Genomic DNA, 23305 nt, shown 5'->3' with positions numbered 1-23305 from the left:
GCTCAAATTCCAAGTTCGAATAATGGTCTTGGAAGATTAATAACTTATGGTATAAATATAATGTGGTGTGTAGACGTCTGAGCCAATAAAAAGACCACTTATGTTTGATCTGTTTTGTTTGCTATTGAATACTTTATCTGAAATGGAAAAGGTCCAAGGGGCATATTTATGTAACATTTGTTCCATAATTTTGCCAATTCAACAGTTCCAGTCCGTTAGCAAAATTAAACGTACGGAATCTGCCACAAGCGTTCAAAAATCGTTTTGGAGAAACCAAAAAAAAATATCCAGAAGGAAACTCACTTTGTCTTCTATACAGCGCTTTTAGTTCACGGTGCTTAACAAAAAATTAACCAAGACTTAGGAAAAGAAAAAAGATAATCGACTCAACACTTTCCTACACTAAAACATATCGGATGATGTTATTTAAGTTGTGTAATTGTTATAATCATTGTGGATAACTCGTGTCGTGTAATTAGGTGTGATTTTCAGGTCTCTGTACTGTTTGAAAAACATAAACGAGCGCTTTATGAGTCGTATCATGTGCTCTGTGAGAAAATTAATAAAAGTTTGGCGTCTTTCCACACCACTCACTAAAAACACACCTCTCTTAAAAAGATGTCGTCCAAGCGTGCGTAATCATAGCTTTTTGAACGAAGTTTACGCACAGTGAAGGAAACCAGGGCTTTCCATTGCTTGTGGCTGCTGTCAATCGCTGAGAAGGGGTGGGGAGTGGAAACGACAGTCGTGACGCAGTGTGATGCGAAGAGGAAAAAATAGAAAAAAAGGGAAAAAAAAACTTGTTTCAAAATGGCGTCGGAAAGCTGCAAGTCCATTGGAAAACAATAGAGATACAGAAGGGAGGAAGAGTTTGTTTGGCATTCTGTTTCTTAGTGTAAAAAATACCTTCGGATATCAAACATTGAGGGCTCGGGACTCCGGTGGGTTTGGGGTGTCTTTTACCCTTTTCTGATACTCCTACATTTGTCAAAATGAAGAGCACGCTTTGTTATTATATATACTACATCCGTACGTAGCCTGCTAGTGGGCAACTAAACGAAAATATAAAGATCAGCGGATAAGTTCGGGGGAAAAAGTTGCTTTTGTGGTCAATTGTTTTTTGGAGGGGGTGATGTAACTTTTTGTGAAGTTCACTTTTCCTGTGTAAATGTTTGCCTCTTTTATCATTCAGCATGCGAGCGACGTTATTTAAAAAATAATATTGATTTAACGTTTCATGCTGCGTTTTAAGTTAGGATTTTGTCCATCCGTCCGGTTTTTTCCACGCCAAGGCGACGTCGGGCGGACTTACGTAGAAAGAAGTATGTAAAGTTAAAATAACTGCCAGGAGAATCTTAACTTCTTCGGTGAAGTTATTTCGGAGAAGAGGTTGCTCTTCGTATGTTTCTGGGCAGTTGAACTTCTTTGTCGCGAATGCTGTTTCACGTCACTTTTTCGGATTAACTTTTAAAATAGTTTCAGATATACTGTTGTAGCCCTCCTGCCTTTTGTTAGGGGTGAAGTTGTGAAAATTAACGGTTGATTTTCAGCTACTACAGTAAACCGCCGAGATTTAACTTCCAAACTTTATGAACATTATTTAAAGCCTCACTTTCGTTTTTTTTAAAAAACGCGGTCGTTATAATGTAACCTCATCAAATGTAAGCTTCGCGTTTGCGAAAATCTGAAATTGCATTAGACCGGTTGTCTGCCTCCGGAATATAACTTTATTATGTTATGTATTAGTGCCAGATCATGTTAAAGATAGCGCTCTGAATTGCTTTTTGGCATGCGTTCTCCATTGTTATGATAGTTTAGGGAGCAAGTCGAGAAACATGGAAAGACGAAGGCAGCGGTAGTGATGTTTTTGTGAAGGAAAAAAGGGGGGTGGAATAACGCCCACGCATTTTTAGGCGCACCTTCAGATCTGATTTTATTTGTATCCCCCAATACCTCTGGGAAATCCGAGCCCCTTGAATTGTAATCGATCATTTTACATGCCCGTTGATGATGGCGGATTTCGTGGTGCCGCGGCACAGCGCCGTGATGGAGCGGCTCAGGCGGCGCATCGAGCTCTTCAGGCTGCATCACAGCAGCTGCGAGAGCCGCTACGACAACACGGCGATGGAGCGGCTGGAGATCGAGCGCCAGCACACCTTCACCTTGCACCAGCGCTGCCTGCAGACTAAGGCCAAGCGGGCGAGCAAGCACAGACAGGCGCAGCCGGCGTCTGACCAGGCGGGACTCAGGGGGGCTGGCACCGGGGGTAGCAGCACTGAGATGACGGACGGCGGCCCCGGAGAGCAGAGCCGGAACAGCACTCTGATTGCGGTAAGCGCGCTTGAGTTGTGATGCTGTGTTGCCTGGTTTTGCATTTCGATTTGCCTTTCCAGGGGATGCCTGAAAGCTAAATGCCCGTTAATGAACTTTCAACTTTGTGTTGGAGATATGAAGCACTCAAGCCACAGACCGAGTTTTGCTTCATCTAAGAGGAATGCTCTGTGCATCTGGGGGGAAGAACCCCCCCCCCAGCTGGACTGACCTCTGAACTCCAGCAGTTTGGGGAGTATTTGGCACTTTGCCACTTATAACGCTGCTGTAATTCCATTAAAATCTGGGCGAATATGATGACTCCTTTTATGAAGTCATACCGTGCGAGTTTAAACATGTTCTTATACTGATGTCATTCTGATTTCATGAAACCCAGTTTGGTATGACAGTGTAGTGAAATAAAATGTCACCATGTAGACTTCTTTAAGGTAGGGGGCATAGACTGAAGTCTAGTGAGACTTTAACTAAAGGCCAGTCTTAGCTGTGTGGCTGATTGAAAAGGTTATCTAGCTTAACTTGTGATGCAGAAAAAAAGTTACTTAATGTGTTTTTAAGACATTTCGAGTTTTTGCTTTTGGGTACTGCTGTCCATGAAGGAAAGCAGGAGAAGTGACCTCAGTGATGGGTGTTATCGCATTACCCCCTCATAACGCTAGTTATAGGTTCTGTATTTGCAGTACACTGATGTTAAATCTGGACCCCCTATTGTCTGCTGATTGTGCCCAAAACAAGTGTTGGCTATTGACATATCCAAACTCTGACAGTCACTTCATAAATGCACAGAAAACAAATGTGGTCTGTAGGTGATCAGTAGGTTTTGGATGATTAATTCCATATCTGAATATTCTAGCACCACCAATGTAAAATCAACTTTTACCTGTGTGGTAGTAGTTCAAGAACATGTTCAGGTGGGTAGCTGTGTCAGGATGTGTAGTCTGCAAAGGAACAAGTAATAGGTTTATTCCATGCTGAAAAGAGAAGAGAGAAAACTCAACGTTTCGGCTGTGAAGTCTTCTTCAGGTGTTTAAGAACATGTTGTGCTCCTTTAATATGTAAGCAGCAACACTGGTTAGAAAAATATCAAATAGCATCCATAAATAGTCGATGCAAAATGTTTTCTGAATTTAATGTCTCCAGATACAAATACATTTTATCAAAACAGCTTTTCCCTCAAGGGCCTTCACAGCTTTTACTTGCAATTTTTTTTTTGTTTCACAACAACTTGTGTAATGATGAAACTGGGAGTGCTGTATATTTGCAGGGAGAGTCGTGTCATTCATGTTTGCTCAATAGCATGCATGTTGGAAAAACTCAGTGTAGATTCTTACCTACAAGGGATCACAATTTGTCAGTTAAACAGTGCTTTTTCTTTTGATACCAGGGTTATTTAGTTAGACTTGTAGGCCACCCCAAATAAGCATTTGTTCTTCCAAAGGAACAAGTTTTCAGAAAAGAAAGGAAATGCAGCGTTTTGGCTGTGGGGTCTCCTTCGGGTATTTGTTTTTCAAATATGGGAGCTGAAGGGCTTTAAGATGGGGGAAAAATTGATTTGACAGTTACTTATGTGCTGGATAAGGACTGTTCCATACCAGGATTGGAGACTCAGTGTTGACATGCCCCAAGTTCTCAATTAAAATGCTTGATAACAGGTATACCTTAAATCTTACATTCTTACCTGGCAGTTAGCAAGCCAGATCAGTTCATTACTGGCTTAATGGGACCAGTTCCACAGTTTCTCCAGGCTCTTTGAGGTGCTTTAAAGAGACCAACAACCTGCAGACACGCCAGACCTTCAAGATCAGGACAGGACAGCCCTGCCTTCAGCCTTATTAAAATTTAACTGTACGATGAGATCTTTAGTTCACACACCTTTTCAGTTTAAATAATAGTCATTGACATTAAAACATCACGGCTCATTTTGATCAAATTTATCAGGTGGTTTTTTATGTTCGTGATTGTGACGGCTGTTACAGTTTGTCAGTCTTGACCAGTTTTTAATAGTGCCTGTGCAAATAACTGATATTCGTGCAGCTTTATGAGACACTATTTTGGCAAAGCCACTATCGAATAACTTAAAATCCTTTAATATTCATAAATGTAAGGTAGCAGACCTATTTAATATAATGTACAGCACATCGACTATCCAAATTTATTTCTCCTAGCATGTCATTTAATAGCCTTCATGGGAAAGGAAATAGCCAGCAGAATTATTTTCTTCAGATTATCATAATCTGCTTTGATTGGTTGGTTCTGACCTTTGAATTGGCAACAAAGCCTCACTGAAAAGTGTTCACATACATCTGGCAATTAATGCATTTTATAAAGGCTTGTGTCCATATTAAGCCATATCTGATGGTAACGGGTATCAAAATGATTTTGCAAAACCGTTTAAATTTAAAGTTTAAAGCAAAAAGGTGAGCATTCAGCCTTACCTGCTATTTTCAGGAAATCAGCATGAAATCTGCACAGGAACTTTAGGGATACCAGTGCTGAACCCAGTTAATTCATCATATGCACACCCGTTTCAGATAACTTATTATCTGCACACACACAATATACCTCTTGTGTGTTTGTTCTATCTGCAGTCTGAGCACCTTTTTCTTTCATTGCTAATGGTGCATTAGCAACAAAGGCCAGATTCCTCTGAAAAATGAGACCTAACCCACTATTCAGTTTCTTATTTCAAATCCATTATTTCCACCTTCTGCATGTTTCTGTGACCCTTCTTATAAAGAAGCCCCTTCTCAGGTCGGTGGCCATGATGTCTATGGTGTTAGCCAGCAGAGGAGCTGGACACTGAGAAGTGTTTTCCATTGTGACTTCTGCTATCTCCTTGTCCTTTCCCTGATGAAAAGGAATATGTGACCGAATAGTTATAAATCCCACTTCTGTTAAATACTGTGGGCCATGGTTTTCCACTTTGTTGAGATACTAAAGCTTTCTCTAGAGTACTTTATGCTTTTTCTGAAATATTCTAAATGGAGAGTTGATTTCCAACATGGTGTCCCACTCTGAATATTATCGTGTGACGATAATTTTCTTGGTAGAAGTGCTGCTGCATTCAGTGATAGAGACTGTACTTTGTTCTGCCTTCCTCAGATTCTTGTGGTTTGCAAAGAACCAGAAAGGAATTCTCTTTTCGTCACTCCATGTTATACAGAGTTGGGATTTCATTCCGATCTGTCCACCATGATAACTTTTAACAGAGGTGAAGACTGCAAAAAGACAAGCACTACTCTTACAACTTCTGTTAGTTTAGACCCAAGTGCTATTGTTAAGTGATCATATATCTGATATACCCATTGGATTAGTGATGCAGTGTCTCTGACTGCTAGTAACCTATTTTGACATTCTAACTGAACAGTGACGTTTACTTTCCTGCTTATTACATTTTTTTATATAATTAGGATGTATAATGCATACAGATAATTACAAAAATTATAATTCCTTCAACTCTTCTAACGCACAAGGAAGAAATGCTATACTATGCAAACAATAAAAAGACAACCAGCAACAAAGATGAAAATACTAAACAGAGCTACAGAAGTGGTATTTGTGTTTGGAGGATTTTGCATGTGGATAACATGTTGCTTAAGCTAACAGGAACATTTGTAATGAGTCCCCTGTGTGCCTTGTGTATATTTCAAATAATTTAAGCGAGATGTTTTGTATTTCATTTGTTAGTGTTAAGAAATCTCTCCACTGTTGACAAATTAATAGGTTTCGTAACTTTTTCCACAAGGGTTTAGTTGATTGCCTCCAAACTGAAGCAACTTTTAAGTTTTATGAAAGTTAAAAAAAAAATCTAGCAAAGTTGTATTAAATGAGGCAACTCAAATCCTCCTGGAAAACTAAATCTGAAAAATAGTATTGTGCAATGCATTATTCATTAGGGACATCACTGGTTCTGTATAAGGTATCTTCTTTTTATTACCATAAATATTAATAGTATTGTTGTCTCTATAAAGCCAAAGGGAAAGTAACATTTAAGGTTTTAAGCTATGCAGGATCCTAAATATTATGGATCTGAAAGTACTGTTTTAAACCTTGTAGCATAGGCATGTGTTTATTTCCCAGCTGCTGTCACCTTACTTGGCCTTTCGTTACTATGAATGAGATCCAGTGAAATCAGTTGGCTTTAATGGTGAAACCAATTCATCAAGCTCACTGAGAGAGTTGGGCTCTGAGGGAGTACTGAATTTGAACAGGTACTGCAAGACATTATTGCAGGTGGGGATAGTGCTGCTTCGCAGGACTTCAATGAAAAGCAAAAGACTTTTAAGGAATGACGAGACCGACAAAATCATCTTGTGACTAAGAAGGTTTCTATGGATTTAGCCCTTCTATGGTATTTTTAAATTGTATTCTTAATTCTTAATTGAATGCAGATTTTTCTATTGTTTAGACAGTTACGCAAAGTATACTTTTTTTATTTAATGAAGCATTTTGGAAAATAAACTCTATTTTCTTTCTCGTTGAGCTTTAGTCTGCCCTGTTCAGGAGCTCAACATGGAGTTTGAATAATAAAAATGGTAGCAGGTTCAAATGAAGCCATGTACTGTAATCATTACTCAGTACTGATTTGGCTCGGTGTGTTTTCTCTTGACACACCCTCAGTCAATAAGAAGCTGTCAGTGTAAGACAGTTTTGCCAGCATCAAAAGGCTGTGTTTTTTTAGTGCTCTGCCTTCATTTCAAAGTGCCATATGGGAAAAAATTTGTTGAAACCAATTATGGGGTTAGATTCAAGCACAGGTCTTCACAAAGTGTTTAGAAATATCTGCAGCGTGTCCTAAAAATAAAAGTGCTTGTTCAGCGCAGTCAGATACTTCTTTCATTACCGTTTGCTTTTTAAGGTGAAGAGAGTGTTTTGTCAGGTCTTTCACATAGTTGTGAAATACTAGATTTCTGGAGATTTCTTAAAGTACGTAACAGGAATTCAATGATCCTACAGTAAAAGATCAATTGAAAAGACCCCAGTTCTCTGTGTTCCATAGAACGGCACTCACTTCAGATTCTGCTGGGTTAAATATTCAATTAAATCCCTCACACGGCTGAAAGCTCTGTTCCAACTTTGCAGACAAAGTGAATCACATTGTGGTGTTATGCCTTCCAAAGGAGACAGCTTTTTGGTGTATTAGAGGAGGAATTCGGCACGCTTACTCGCTTCATTGAAGCTTCTGCTTTGGTTTTTGTGTTGTCAGATCCCGTCTATACACATGGTAATTTGTTTCATGTGGCTTAAATCTCAGGAGGGATGGGGGAAGTGTGTGTGTATTAGGTGGCTGGGTGGGGGGGGGGCATCATGAAAGTGAGTGAATGTGCTGAAGCAGACCAGTTATTCAGGTTTGGGGGCCGTTATGGAAGTCGGTGCTCTTGCGGAGGTAGTTACGAGCTGCGATGAGTCACTGCATTGCGCTTCCATTAGAACACAGAGATCAAAAGCTCAGTCTCGCAGATTAGTGAATGCATTAAGGGTGTGCTCTGTATTCAGAGATTGTTTTACACATTCGGGCATACAGTCCAGTATTGTAAAGGATCATTGTGTAGGCTTCAGCTGGAGAACTTGGTTTTGAAATTTCTCCAGTATCGGCTGCCTTTTGTAGCCTTTTCTCAGCTGGCAGAGTGCCTTATTGGAGAGCCTAGTTGGATGAAAAGCACATCATAAAAATGAAATAACCTGTTTCTGTTTAACGCTGTCTCTTCTCTACTGATAGTTACTGCAGAGCATATGAAGATCTTGGTCATTGTTAGTCATTTTCTACTTTAGTTACTCACTGTACTTTCAAAACTTGAAATGAGCTCTTCAGTTTCTCTGGTAGTGAATTTTTTTCAGATGACAGTGCAATACCCCTCCATCAGCATAGATCTAAAATCCTGCAGATGTTACTTCTGTGTGGTTGAGTGTTGCCCCAGACTGTGCAAGGTTTAGTTTTTTGTTATAGTTCCTTGCTGTAATTACTATGGTGGTATCCACCTCTCTACGTCGCGGAGGTGGCAATATGATGAGCACTGCCTGGTGACGGACTTAATCCCGAAACAGACTCTGGATTACCTGAGCACTCGCCAAGTTTTTGTTTTTAAAAACTGCAAACAGCAACCAGACTCTACCCAGCGTAACCTGGATTTTACGTTTCTCATTAGGTTTAGTCTTTTTTTTTAATAGGCCTAATTAATATTTAAATGTAATAGTTGCTTGTGTTTTAATACAGTACTATATATACATTTGATATTTATTTTGGATTTGTCATTTTTAAAGTGAACATTGGTTTTATATTTAACTAACATAAATAAGATCACATAAACCTACCTAGTATCTTGACATAGACAATTTTTTGTATTTTGCAGGTATCTACTGCTTTTGATCACGATTAGGGGGTACCACAGGCCACTCACAGTTCATTGAGTGGAACCTGCTGATTAAGGTTCCTTGACTGGTTACTGATTAACTGAAATCTGTGAGATGAGAGGATGATGTGACTTTAAATCCTTACTATTTTCCTCCTTGTCTCTCTTTTTCTTCACATAACCCTGACACCAAATGGGATTTAAGTTTCTTGAGATCATAAATTTGAGGGTGTGCCAGCTCAGTTGTGTGTAAAAGTTAAAAATATTCCTAGATTGAGAGTTGTGTGCCAGGAGTATGTATTTTAAACTGCCTTGAAGAGGGTCTGCATCGGTAAAACTTTGTCATAACTTTGAGTTAGCAAACCATGGCGTTAGTATTTTGTACAGGGTTATTTCTGTTCAAGGTTAGCAGTTGATTTTATAGTAAATACAGTAATGGAATGGTTTTACTAACTGGAAGCACCAGAATAACTATCAACTAGTAACAAAAGTTTTGGAAAAATCCTTCTACAGTGGTGGTAGAAAGTTTGTGAACGTTTTAGAATTTTCTAGATTTCTGCATAAATGTGACCTACAATGTGATCAGATCTTCATCTAAGTCGTAAAAATAGAGAACCGAATAAAACAAATAACACACAAAAGGATATACTTTTTTTAGTCGTTTATTGATCGAAATGATCCAACATTAAATGTCTTTGTCAGAGAAAGTATGTGAACCTATGCTTTCAGTAACTGGTGTGACCCCCTTGAGCAGCAGTGACATCAACCAAACATTTACGGTAACTTGGAGCTTGGAGGATTTTGGCCCATTCCTCCTTACAGAACTGCTTCAACTCAGTGATGCTGGTGGACTTTCTTGCACAAACACCCTGCTTCAGGTCCTGTCACAACATTTCTATTGGATTAAGGTCTGGACTTTGACTCGGCCATTCCAAAACGAGAAATTTCTTCTTCTTCAGCCATTCTTTGGTAGACTGACTTGTGTGTTTAGGGTCGTTGTCTTGCTGCAAGACCCACCTTCTTTTGAGCTTCAGTTCACTGACGGATACCCTGACGTTGTCCTGAAGAATGTGCTGGTACACTCCAGAATTCATAGTTCCATCAATGATGGCAAGCCATCCTGGTCCCGTGGCAACAAAACAGCCCCATGATACCGCCACCATTGTGTTTCATGGTTGGGATGAGGTTCTTATGTTGGAAAGCAGTGTTTGGTTTTTGCCACACATAATGTTTCTCGTTTAAAACAAAAAGATCTATTTTTGACTCATCTCGTCCAGAGAACATTCTTCCAGTAGTCCTCTGGCTCATCCAGGTGGTCTTTAGCAAACTTTAAATGGGCAGCAATGTTCTTCCTGGAGAGTAGTGGCTTCCTCCTTGCTGTCCTCCCTTCAGTGTTTGCCTGATGGTGGACTCATGAACACTGACATTAACCAGTGCTAGACAGGCCTGCAGAGCCTTAGACGTTTTCCTGGGGTTCTTTGTGATCTCCTGGAATATTATATGCTTTGCTCTTGGGGTGATTTTTGTTGGACGACCATTCCTGGGGAGAGTAACAATTGTGCTGAATTTTCTACATTTCTGACAGTGGATTGGTGAAGCCCAAAGTCTTTAGAAATTGTTTTGTAACCTTCTAGCCTGATGAACATCGACAACTCTTTTTCAGAGTTCCTCAGAAATGTCCTTTGATCGAGGCATGGCATGCATTCACATACCTGTGTGGTGAAGATCAGACTTTGGTATTGAAGACTAAGGTTTATGTTTTTTAAACAGGGCAGGGCCACCCACACCTGATTGTCATCCCATTGATTGACACTCCTGACTAATTATCCCCTTAACTGAATTGATAATCCTAGAGGTTCACATTTTTCTGACAAAGACGTTTAATGTTGGATCATTTTGATCAATAAATGAATGAAAAAGTATATCCTTTTGTGTGTTATTTGTTTTATTGCATTCTCTTTATATTTTATGGCTTGGATGAAGATCTGATCACATTGTAGGTCACAACTATTCAGAAATTCAGACAATTCTAAAGGGTTCACAAACTTTCTAGCACCACTGTAGTTTCTCATAAATGTAACACTATAGGTGGACACTTATTGGTCCTATGCTTTCAGATACAGTTTTTAAAGAACATCTAATGATGCTCTTGCAAATATCCTTTCTGAATATGGCACTTTATTAGCATTTAATGCGAAAACATACTCATTATACCACCTACATTCAAGCAGCACTGCATGTGAACACTTTATTTTGCAATCTGAACTGCAGTGAAGATAACCGAAATAACGGACACATACAAATATGTATTGGTTTATTTATTAAATGAAACCTACCGATAGAGGACCTGATGTTCTCCCCAGGTCTTAATTTTTCTCCATGTCTATTTATTTGTCTTGCAAGTAGTCTGACTTCCAAAGCATTTTGCTATAGTTTTATAACCCTCTCTAGATTCATGAGCACTCAACCCTTCCTGAGGTCATCTGTGGTCTCTTTAGACTTAAGCATGGTGAATTGCAATAGCCTGCATGGATCAGACCAAATTGGCTAGGTTTCTTATCTTTATATAGGAGAAGGCCTCCCAGACTTTGTCCTGGTGATTGGCTCTTTGATTGGTTAATGGGGTACTCAGTTGTTTTAGCACGTGGTTCTACTTGGCAAATTAGTACTTATAGTCAGCATTTCTAATCTTAAGAATTCAGGCCTAGCTCCGTTATATCCAGTTTATCATGTCAGTAGTGAAATCAGGCATAGTTGTATTTGTTTTTGAATGCATTTCCTACTAACCATAACGAAAACCTTGTAAGAAATTCAGCCAAAGCACTGTCTGCTACCACTGGATTAATCAGTTATCACAATGTTATTCTTGTGTTGTTTGATTTTGTGTGTAGGATGACTCCCTCCTAGGCCAGCTGTCTGAAAGAAAGGTATCTTACTATACCTCAGCCAAACTGTCAAAATCTACTATACATAGAAGTAGTAAGCAGACTGGGACGGAAGTGCTACTGTTACTGTGATTTTTTTCATACTTCCACAGCTACCTATTACTAACATGTAAAAGTATATTTGTTGATCTCAATATTTGAGATCATGAGACTTCTTTTTAAATACAGTGTGCTTTCTTGTGGAAAGTCCTGATGACTCTTTTTTTTTTCGCTGGCTGTGATAAAGAACTTACTAATATCTGGCAATAAGCTGTTTGGCTTCATTTTGTTCGTTTGTCAGTTTTTCTGCATGTGTCTCATTCGTGAGGTACAGTATGAGTCATTTAATTTAGTCAACTGACATTCAAAGGCCCCGATTGTCTCAATTTACAGAGTTCTACTGTTGGGGTAGAAAAATGCAAGTTTCCTTTTGTTAATATAAAAGATAGTTTGTGTCTGGTGACATATCTACTGCCAGGTCCGGTGCAACTACTTCTGCTTATGGTTTTTAACTGTTACAATGCTTTGTTTCTTACAGCTCCAAGAAACGGTTAAGAGAAAGCTGGAGAATGTGGCCTCCCCACTGAATGGGGACCAGGCTAATGGTTTTGGAGATGGGTACTCTGCAGCCAAGAAGCTGTGTATTGAGGACGCTCTGGTTGGAGTAAATGGGACATCCAGTAAGCATGTCAGAGGTGGGGACAAGCCTAATGGGAATCACTCTATGAATCTGGACAAAAATGGTGGCGGTGGTCCTGAATCTGGTTTGGGGGGGAACAGAGAGTCAGAAAACTGCCTGCGCATCAAAGAGTTCAAACAGGAGCCCATGGATGATGACCTGCCTGGCATGCTGCCTCCTGGTGGCTCCATGTCCAACAACAACCTGTTTCCTGACCTGAACTTAAATGAGCAGGAGTGGAAGGAGCTCATGGAGGAGTTTAATAGGTCAGTGGCATACGAGGACATGCAGGACATCTTCAATGAGGGATTTGAAGACCGCAAAGACTCTGAGCTGCCTCCCTCGAGTGCACAGACATCTATACCCCAGGACTCCGTCAATATCAAGGTGGAGTACTCCCCAGCACCTACAACCTTCGAGCAAGATTCTCGGACAGGCTCTCCTCAAGTGAGGTCCACATCCTCAGGACCACCAGTGCACACAAACTCCCCAGCTAGCACAGCCAGAACTGCCTCCTCACCAGCCATGCCTACTTCTCAACCCCCTGGCCAGCCCCAGAGACAGATACCCCAAACTGTTATGCTTCCAGGTCCTTCAACCAAAGACTTGTCCCCTGCTCAGCAGCTTCAACAGTTGGCTGCTCAGCGGATGCTAAATCAGCAACAAGCACAGAAACAACAACAACAACAGCAGCAGCAACAACAACAACAACAGCAGCAGCAGCAAGCTCAGAAATTTCATCAATCTAATCACCAGCCTCCATGGCCTCAATCTGCTTCTTCTCAAAGTCCACTTGGGGGGGCTTACGGCATGGAAAAGCCCACCAGTCCATCTCTCTACCAGCAGGACTTTTCCAACTCCAAACAACTCATGGTCCCCAACTTGCCAAACAAGAGTTCTCCCAAAGCTGGAGGTGGAAGCTACCTCCAAGGTGGTGGGCTACCCAACATGTTGGGCCACCCACCCAACAGCTTGACCCAAAACCCTGTTAGCAGCCAGCCCCCCTTATTGGACTACAATAACACTAAACCCTTATCCCATTACGAGGTGGACCAAAGCCAGAGGGGGACCCCACCTGCGCCGAACAAACATGCTATCCTGTCTCTCCAGCCGCAGCAGAGACATCTCACAGAGGAGCAGAAACGTCTGATCAAGCAGAAGACAGGGCTTCCGTTCTGTCACGTGCCGCCGGTGAGCTGTTGGCTTTTAACCACTTGTTAAGTGAAGAGCTTGTTTGAATCTGTCATGTTTCAGCAGTAGGTTAAATGTTTGTATGTACAGTATGTTTTTTCGATCTTTAGATTTTTAAAGTAACAGAAGTAAGAGTGATATTCTAAATTGTTTTAATGACTTTCCTGGGTTATTAAATTTGATTATTCCTCATTTTTAAACCCTACATTGAAAAGTAAAATCAGTCAAGCCCAAACATGAAGGGGAAACGTGTCCTCTTCCTCATGAGGTGTAGGCCTAGAATCAGATTGGCTTGCAAGTCAATCTTGCAGTAATGGAACTGATTGAGAAATAAAAACAGGCCCATCATAAAATAAGTGAAAGCCGTTGAGTTTGAGCTATGCAAAGTGTAGTTCCTTGATTACTGCCTAAACAAGCCTATTAAGACCTAACAACAGTTAGGTGTTTGTTAGAAATATTTGAGATTTCTACGCAAGGAAACAAAATAGCTTCTATAGACAAAACCTGAAATATTTTTAAGCCCATAGTAGTTTCCAAGAAGGTGGAGGAGGCAAGCCATCTCGAAGTAATGCTTATGCATGCTAACATGTCAAAGCATACAGAAAATGCATTGATTCTCTTTTAATCAGGAATGGAAGCACCAGATTAATATGGGTCCACAGATTGTTTACACGACTGTCTTGTAGGTTTGTCATGTAGCGGTAGGGTAATATTCCTACTTGAGAAGTAATGGTTACTAAGGGTTAGCAAGGATCTTTTCCACTTTGAAAGTGTCAAAGGATGTAATATTGGAAGCGCACAGTGGCCTGATGAGGAACAAAAACATGTGTGAGTCTGGGTCAAGCAGCTGGTTGCCAAGCAGCCTCCCAGGCCTGTGTGGACAGTGAAGGCCTCGGGCCTTTGATTGGTGGGGGAGGTATGAAAGGCCGCTTTGTCCGCGACTTGCACCATCTCCTCATCAGAGTATTTTAAGATTTCGTCTCTCTGCCAATTCTCAAGAGTTCAAAAATAGCAACTGTAGCCCACTTGTTTGTCTCGCGAGATGGGACTCCCCCACCCCCCCCTTTGATTGAAAACTGGATTACTTTGCTGCGGTCCTACTTTTTCATTTGTACCAGACCGTTAGCTGCTGGTTATGTAGTTGTTTATTATATGGTGGACACTCCTATCCAAAGCTGCTTGTATTTCCAGGAACAGGAATATTACTGGAACAGCCTGAGTCAGGTGCCTTGTTCACGGTTACAGCACCAGTGCCCAACTAGCTATCCAAGTCCCGAACCTTAGTGATTAATCCACACTGCTGAATATGGCAACAACATTGAGATATCAAGAGTGAAATCTACTTAGCTTATACGGACACTTTTTTTTTACTTCCTACTATTTTGAATGTCAGACTGTTCAGGAAAATCAAAATTCTTGTCAATTTTTTTTTAAAAGCAAAGCAGCCTTGCAAGGTTTAGATTTTCATTTGGCTTTGGCCGTTTAATTGTTTAGAACCGACGTGGAAGTTACTTTGTGTAAGAGTTCAAATGTACAGCATTAACCCATTTTTTAGGGGGTGTAGTATATTTACTGTATGCCTTTGTTTCTTTTACAAATTTGCACCTGGGGTCACAAAGCAGTGACAGTAAGGAAGTTTTGCTGAGCTGGGTCAGCCCAAAGTCAGAGAGGGTATGAGCACCATGCAAAACAAATACAGCTTTCTGAATAAACAGTTGAATTTTTTTAACATATGTACATGGTGTTTTTACAGAGATTAGTTGCATTTTCTCTGATGCCAAAAATGACAATTCCCCACCCACTCCTCTCAGACTTCTGAAACCACGGTGTTGTGTAAGAAAGAAAAAAACATTAACAGATTTTACACACAGTTTAGCTTTGTTTTTTTTTAATAAGCATTGCAAAGAGTCTTCTTGGCAGAAAACGTAAAGTAGTGGATTAAAAACTTACTTTCTGTACTTAAACAGTAATTCATCTTTAGTCTATTAGACACAGGTGCTTATCAAAATATTCTGAAATGTTGGGATCTACTGCACATTACCAAAACCTTTTGATGTAAGCACCAAAATTTATTGTACACTGACAAAAGTAAGGCCGTTTGCTTCAAGCAATTGTTTAAATAACATTAAGCCCTACATTTAAGGAAATTGTTTTTAGTAACTACTAATTAGAATGGTGGTTTAGAGACCTTAAGTTGGACTTGACTCATTTCCTAATTAAAGCGAGCTTTTTTTTCCATTTTGATGCTTTGAATATAGCTTACAGCTGAACTTCCCTGAATGAAATCATGTGTCCAAATGCCAGTGAGCATTTTTTCCCCTTGTTAGATCTGGTCAACATGCATGCTAAAGTGGGTCTCTCCTGACCCAGGTCAGCCCACGTATGGCCTGGATATGATGTTTGTGTTCCATGAAATATTTTGTCCTGAGCTAGTGTTAAAGTTGTTCAGACTAGTGCATCTCAAGTGCCAAAGAAGAAACTCCTGGAAGGCTCCCTTTTCCTGGAGAACACTTGTGACTGATTGGATTAATCCCTTTGATTACTGGTGCAATAATACTGATTCCTCTTTAGTCCTTTGTAATGGTAACAGTGAATGAATAAGATTCAGTATCAGCTAAACTAAAGTTAATTGATATTTTGCTTGGGGGGGATAACTAATCTCTCAGTATAATGTATAGCTTTTAATGTATAGTAATAGCCCTTTAACTGGGTGCAGGTTGTAAGAGAAGCACAGACTATGTAGATCCCAAAACCTGAATGTTTTTGCATTCAAAAGCTCTCTAGTGCACCTTGTGCTAGTATGCGATAGAGAGTTATACATCCATTCCTTCATTCCAGTGGTTTTGTGCAATAACTAAGTGCCCTGTCCTCCAGCAGGACCAAACTTCTGCACAGGCTGTTCCACACATCGCAGGCTCTGTTCCCACTGCTGGCATGGGGGCCCAGCCACCCACCACTGCCATGGCAGGTAACCATGGCAACACGGCCTATCATGGCAACCAGGCTGCAGTCATGAAGCAGCAGCAGCAGCAGCAGATGCAATTAATGGAGCAGCAGAAACAATACTTTATGGGACAGCGGCAGCTGATGGCCGAGCAGGTATTGACTGATTTGTTTATTTTTGTGTTCATAGTTTTTTGTTGGAACTATACTTTACTCACAGGCAGCAGTGCTAAACCTGGCACTTAACAAGAGTATCATGCTGCAGGTGGACCTAATTTCCCCAAACAGTGCCACTAGATGGAGCCAGTGTTCAATTCATCAAATTGAGAGGACTGCTTGAAAACAACTTTGGCTATTCATCCTCTATGCTTCTTTGCGATTTCCTGGTCAGCCTTCCTAGATCTTGCTTTTGAAAGTGGAATTGTCAATTAAGTCAGGGGTCTGACAGGTTTTCTCCTGTCTTGCAAACACAAGGCCTAATCCTGACACGCATTTGTTTCTGTTGCCTTTCATAACTGCCCACTACCTCTTCCATAACTGCTTGACATAAACAGAAAAAAATGACAGTACTATCGATTAATAAAGAAAATTACCAATAAAATAGGAACATGAGTTGGAAAATAAAAGGAGTATAAAACGCATTCCCACCCATGACTTATTTCAAGATGGTGGTCAAAGCCAAGTTTATACAGCTTGAACTCTAAATTAAAAATTGCTCTTAAAGCCTTCTTAGCTTGCAGATAACGACCACAACTAATTATTTCACAAAAGGTGTCCCTAAGAAAAACATTCATGAAAAATGATGATAATTTAATTCAATTTAGCTGATTAAAAAGACTATGTACTAAGTGTTGCACAGTGTTCCGGGTTTAGGATTTTTTTTTGTAGAACATTTTCTGCAAAAAGAAAGGTTAGCTTTTGGAAAGAGACCAATGGTTTGGCTGGATAAAACTGGGCAAGACCTGATTCTGTGTTGGAACATCTGTAATCAGACTTCCTACATGAGCCAGAGGGCACCGGTGGCAACTACCTGGAAGTCTGTTTAAAACCAGGAACAGGAAGCTCTTCTTTAGAAAGGGTTTCTCAGATCCATGAACTGCAAAGGAGATTCACCTCCTCTTTTTTGTAACCTGTTCTTATCCTTAAAAAAGTTCACTGCCCCAGGCAACATTTTTGGTATGCGACAGATAAACCAAGATCTTATGGTTCATCCGATTATTGGTTTACCCATTTTTCTAAGAATCTAAGACATCTTCTTTTAAAATAACAGAAATATCCATGGCTAAAGTTTGGACCAAATATCCAACCGAAAGACTGAACCTGAGCAAAAAGGTGATCTAGTTTCTTTTACCACATGACTGTGTTGACTCCAGACACCCTCAAGATCATGGGGTTTCAAAACAGATTTAGCTTCTCTGGCTGCTCTTCCTGCAAACCTATCATGACATTCAAGTAGACCTACCATTACAATACATGACATTACAATTACAAAAAATAGCTTTGTCACGTTCATCACTGGCACAAACATTAAGAAAGAATGCTTTCTACTTCTACACACTTCTGTCCTATATTGCCACAAGTAAAACATTTGTTGATCGTTGGCTAACTGCTTATTTGTTACAATTGGCACAAACCCTGACTAGATGTTTCAGTCCCAGAATGAGGTGTTCAGCAGAATGTGAATTTGTTCTGTTAATTTCCACCTTGTGCAAGAATGGTATGTGCTTATAGTATTATTTAGGCATTGCAAGCCATTTGAAATGTTTTACTAATTTTGCTATTTCACATCCTGCGTCTTTTCCAGACTCATTCAGATACTTCTTAAAACTGACCATGTTAATACCTCAAATTAGATTTTCTAAAGAGAATTTACACCCCCATGAGACTCATGGTAATTAAATATCTAGCTAAGGAAATACCTGGAAGATAGACCAATTAAACACAACAACCATCAGGAAGAAAGGGGGGAGAAAGCAACAGAAGGCTGGGGAGAACTGTCCTTTTTCCTTCCTTCAGCTCTGCTGATGTTTCCGATAGCTGCCAGAGACCGAGATGGAAACATAATGAAACATTGTTGCATTGTACATACTGAACATACAAAAGCATAAAGTACTACACAGGACTGTGCTTCTAAGTCAGTGGTCTTAAATGAAATGGAATGAAAAACATAATAATGGGTTATGGATTATCATACAACATACAGAAGACATATTTTCTTTATATACATAATATTACATAATATTCTTTACATGTATAATATATACTTTACAACATACAGAAGATACGTGGTAGTTGCATGCATCTTCATGGTAAAGGTGGAAACGTTCTCTGCTGACTGCAGGTAGTTGGTCATTGATAGCTATATATCAATCAATCAAGAAGCGGCAAGTGCACGTTACCATCACAGGCTGAGGTTTTGAGGTAACCATCTGTCCAAAGGCAACACTTTGAGATTTCCAAGACAAACAAGAATCTTCAGGATACAAACTATCCAACTACCATTTGATATTGCCTGCTGTTCTGGGGTCAAAAAGGTGAAGCTCTTGTCCAGTGTGAAATATTGTCCGGGGTCTGTTATGTGTCGCATTTGCAGGGCCTGTAGCCCTTGTTAAAATAGAGGGAACGGTGAACTCCCGATGTCTACCAGGGCACTTTGGCCAAACACCTGGTTTCCTGTGCCACACAGATCAAACATGTCTGAAAACATCCAGCAAAGAAATGGTTAATCGTGACAAAATAATTTGACTGTCCATCTCGAAACATCAGACCTTCATCCAATCCAACAATTTTAACATTCATGGTTCAAACTCAAGAAGGCGCTCCCCAAACATAAGCCAAAGGTTCTTAAAGACTTAGAGCAATTCTGCCTTGAGCAATTTTCCCAGTCTTTAGCAGCAGGTGGTTAAGGAACCAGTGAAACTGTGATTTGTAGTTTGGCTTATTATGTGCTGTTTGTTTCAGGAGAAGCAGAGGCAGCAGCAGGAGCAGCAACTCAAGAGGCACTTGACAAGACCTCCTCCTCAGTACCAGGACCAGCAGAACCCCTTCCAGACGCAGCAGCAGGTCAACCAGTTTCAAGGTGCTGATGGCAAAAGTTCACAGGGAGCCTCCTTGTAGTGCAGCCCAATGTTTCTTACAGTAAATCTCCTAAGAGCCTAGACTGTGCTAGTGCTGTTGAATGCGTTGTGCAGTGAGAAGACTGTCGGGCAGATAAAAAGTGTTCATTTGATTTGGACTGCAATTAACAAGTATGACGTCTTATTTTTTGGCTATATGTTGACTTTTGTCAAATTTCTTTCAATTTGGTAGTGGAATACACCACAAGGGGTCACTGTTGTCATGGAATTTTCTTAAAGGCAGCACTTCCCTTTCTTTTTGTTATATGTGTTATGTGATCTTGCTGTGAAGTACATTTGTTTGTGGTAAATAATTATGCCACCTTATATTCAAAATGCCTCCGTAAATTTGAATGACCAGCCAATACGCATGGCTTAAGAGGGTGTGTAGTCAAATTTCGAGGGAAAAAACATCCCAGTATGATGTGTGGGGGCTTTGTTATACTGAGTGCTCTTTGTTTGTTTAAAGAAGGCATACCGAAAACGGTTTTATGCTACTAAAGTGAAGATAGAATTTTATGGGCTTTTCATTTTGTTTTTTGTTAGAGACACATGCTAGTTTTATTTCATTTTTTTAAGTTAAAAAAATAACAATTTAAAGTTTGTTGGTCCCACGTTATCACAGAAGTATGAAGGATTCAATCAAGTGAGACAGTATTGGTGTGGAAAACAAATGTTTGTGACTTAAAGTAGTTACTGATCTTAAACGGACTCCGATCTGCATCTTGAAACTATCCGCTCAATATTTACTGCATCTTTATCAGTAGGGGAAAACCAGATATTGCAATTTTTTCAACTGCAGCGTCTCTAAATCCATAAACATTTCCAAGTACTTGCTTTCTAAGCACATTATTTTATTGTTCTGTCTTGTTTTTGCAGGATCCAATCCAGCCTTGGCTAATGTGGGGAATTTAGGGGTTCCAAACAATGGTAGCCAGCGGATGTTCCCTCAGACTCAGGGAATGATGCCTATGGGTGTTGGACAGACAGGAGGCCCCTCTTCTGCCCCGTCAGCTGCAAGCCAAAATGAAATGGGCATGCCTGCATGCAGCGGCCTGGACAGTGTTCAACCAGTAATGTACAATAACATGGGCTCTGGTATGAATCAGATGCATCCTCACTCGGCTCAGCAGAGTTCGGTAAACAATGCTCAGTTACAAAGGCAGACAGTGGCAATGGCCCCAAACAGTACTATTTCTGGGGCCTACAGGCAGGGCCCAATGGCAGGCTCTGGGTTGGCGGCTCAGCAGCACCACAAGGGACCTGCTAACCCAGGCTTAATGAAGCAGCAAATAGCGAGGATGCCCAATAGCATGAGTGCTCAGCCTCAGTCTTGGCCGCACCAGGGAATGCAGGGCATGAACAACCAAACCCCAGGCGGTAATGGCGGACTGGCAGCCTTTAATAACCCAGGATTCCACATGCCGCCGCGACACCCCAAGATGCCCAATCAGCAATTTGCCCAGGCTGGCTTGAGCGGCAGCCGCCCCATGCCGGCCATGAACTCAGCTGTCGCCGGTCAGATGATGCCCACTTTGCCGCAGCAAAGGACAAATCAGCCCCCCCCCCAGCAGCCGCATCCGCAGCCGCCGCCGCCGCCTCCCCAGCAGCCACAGCAGCAGTCCCAGCCTGTTGTGTCCAATATGAGCCAACCTGTGCCAGACCTGACCAACTTCGGACAAGCTCAGAATCCCCAGTTAGCCAATCGGGCCAGTCTGCGCTGTAGTCAAGGCTACCAGGTTAATCGGACCACCAATCAGGAGTTGTCCTTCGGTTATAACGCGCAGTCAGGCACTTTATCAAGTTTCCCGGGTGACGGGGACCTGATGGACACGCTGCTGAAAAGCCGGACTACACAGGAGTGGATGGACGATTTGGACGAGCTGTTAGCAAATCATCACTGAGCTGGACAGTGTTTCTTTTTCTAAAGAAAAAGAGCCATATAGGCAGGACCAAAAGCCTGTGGTATTAAATGTGTTCCCGGGACTGGAAATAAATTCTGAATTATTTACTACTGATCCTGTGGGTCAGTATTAAACCACTGATTCCATTAACTATGCAGGGATGAACAGTCTTTTTTGTTGTTTTTGAAGTTGCATCCCATTTCTACATTGCTTTATAAAAAAGAATTGTTTGAAATCAATGGAGGTATCATAAGTGGGCTATTGGATTAAAAAAATATATAAACTTCAGGTCATTAATTTGAAAGGTGCATTATTTGCTGAAAGAGAACTGCCATTTTTTTCTTCAAATTTATTCCACAGCCTGCGTGTGGAAGCCATTGAAAATTGAAAAGTTGATCTTACCCTACCCCTCAGGAATCTGTATGTAATAGTTAACATACTACATGTCTAAGCTGGGATCAGGCTGTCACTTAGGATAGGTAAATTATCAGAACCTCTTTTATGTGACAAAATGAGGAAATCGCCGTAATAGCTGCATGCAGTATTAGCTGTTAATAACATCTATGGCCATCTTTCACTTTAGAGAACCATGGATTTAATATGATGTCCAAGAGGCAGAAAGAAGTAAGCTGATATCCACTTGTATAAGACACAGTGAAACTAGTTAACACCAGGTTTCTGCCTGTTTTGGGTCTGAGCATGCCAAGCCAATACAAGCTAAAAAGGGAGGAAACCCACATATAGTTAAAAATATATATATATATTTGTAGCAAACAACCCTGTATATTGTCAAATGGTTTCTGCTTGCTTTTTGTAACATAATTGCAAGAATAAGTAATTGAAATCAACAGAACAGTTCACAGCTTATAAAATTATAACAAATATTCACAACAAGTTCAACACTGGAGATAGGACAGTTGTCTCTGGCAAATCTAAATGCACAGTGGATCAGAAATATCCTCAAACCTGAGGAACCTTTAAGTTTCAGTTGCATGTGAAGTACTATTTAGTTTTCTGTGCTACGGAATCAAGTCTGTAAAAACTTGGTTATGCAAACCTTTGTGAATAAGATAAGAGATGAGATCACTTTAATAGTCATATACAATTTCTTGCATTAGGAATTGGTCTTTTTTCGCATACCCCAGCTTACTCTCCATGAGACACAGGCACACAGACGGAGAGACGCTTGGGGTCAGAGCGCAGGGTCAGCCATTGTACAGCACCCCTGTGCAGTTGGGGTTAAGGGCCTTGCTCAGGCGGTGAGATTTGAACCGGCAACCTTCCAGCCACAGGCGCAGATCCTTAGCCACAGTGCCGCTGCTCCGCCCCTGTTTTTTAAAGATAAGAATGGCCTCTTTTGTTGCCCTGTTAGAAAATAAAATGGCTTCATTTCCAAATTTCAGTGTTTTTGCTTTGATTACTGAAAGGCTGATTTTTTTTTAACTAAACTGTCTTTGAGTGAATCATCCCCTTTTCATTACTTTTGAAGAAGTTGACAATCTGCAAATAAGATAAGATTTCCACATGGTTAAATACAATGTTGCTTGTTTCTCTTCACACCTAAAGGGCTTGAGGACTTAGTGTTCCGCAACGTCTGCTGCAAAAACCCATAATTGAGTTTGCTTTTTATTTTCTTTCAAGGGAGGGCGGTGTCTTTTTTTTTTTGTTCATCCTTGTATATGTCAGGGCTTCTTCTAGTGTATTTATATATATATTGTTTGTATGCATATCCTGTTGGTCAGGAGAAAATAGAACTTATTTTTGTAAGTACATTGAATTTTTTGTAAGTATTTTATACTTTTATTAACTAGAGGACTCTGTAAAACAAATAGAAGTATTGTGTAAAATAAAGTAATTTAGACACTGACAA

General features: G+C 40.5%; 1 protein-coding gene across 2 annotated transcripts; it reads left to right on the top strand.

The window, feature by feature from the left end:
• The first annotated feature begins 773 nt into the window (after positions 1-773).
• On the top strand, positions 774-23305 carry maml1 (mastermind-like transcriptional coactivator 1). Of its 2 annotated transcripts, none has more exons than XM_088604517.1 (5): positions 774-2331; positions 12141-13472; positions 16347-16571; positions 19377-19494; positions 20411-23305. In XM_088604517.1, the coding sequence occupies exons 1-5, from the start codon at positions 2008-2010 to the stop codon at positions 21433-21435; spliced, it is 3024 nt and encodes a 1007-aa protein (XP_088460643.1). In that variant the 5' UTR covers positions 774-2007; the 3' UTR covers positions 21436-23305. The 2 variants fall into 2 exon arrangements, with proteins under 2 accessions (XP_088460643.1, XP_088460644.1); XM_088604518.1 differs by having other exon boundaries at positions 775-2331; positions 16350-16571.

The sequence above is a fragment of the Lepisosteus platostomus genome, chromosome 13 (assembly GCF_059453375.1).
Source record: "Lepisosteus platostomus isolate fLepPlt1 chromosome 13, fLepPlt1.hap1, whole genome shotgun sequence".
Classification (NCBI taxonomy): Eukaryota; Metazoa; Chordata; class Actinopteri; order Semionotiformes; family Lepisosteidae; genus Lepisosteus; species Lepisosteus platostomus.
This window is presented reverse-complemented; position numbering and strand designations above follow the sequence as displayed.

Coding starts and splice junctions, on each gene's coding strand:
- maml1 (XM_088604517.1), top strand. CDS start 2,008: ATGATGGCGGATTTCGTGGTGCCGCGGCACAGCGCCGTGATGGAGCGG. Junction 13,473..16,346: donor CGTTCTGTCACGTGCCGCCG/GTGAGCTGTTGG, acceptor CCTGTCCTCCAG/CAGGACCAAACTTCTGCACA. Junction 19,495..20,410: donor GCAGGTCAACCAGTTTCAAG/GTGCTGATGGCA, acceptor TTGTTTTTGCAG/GATCCAATCCAGCCTTGGCT.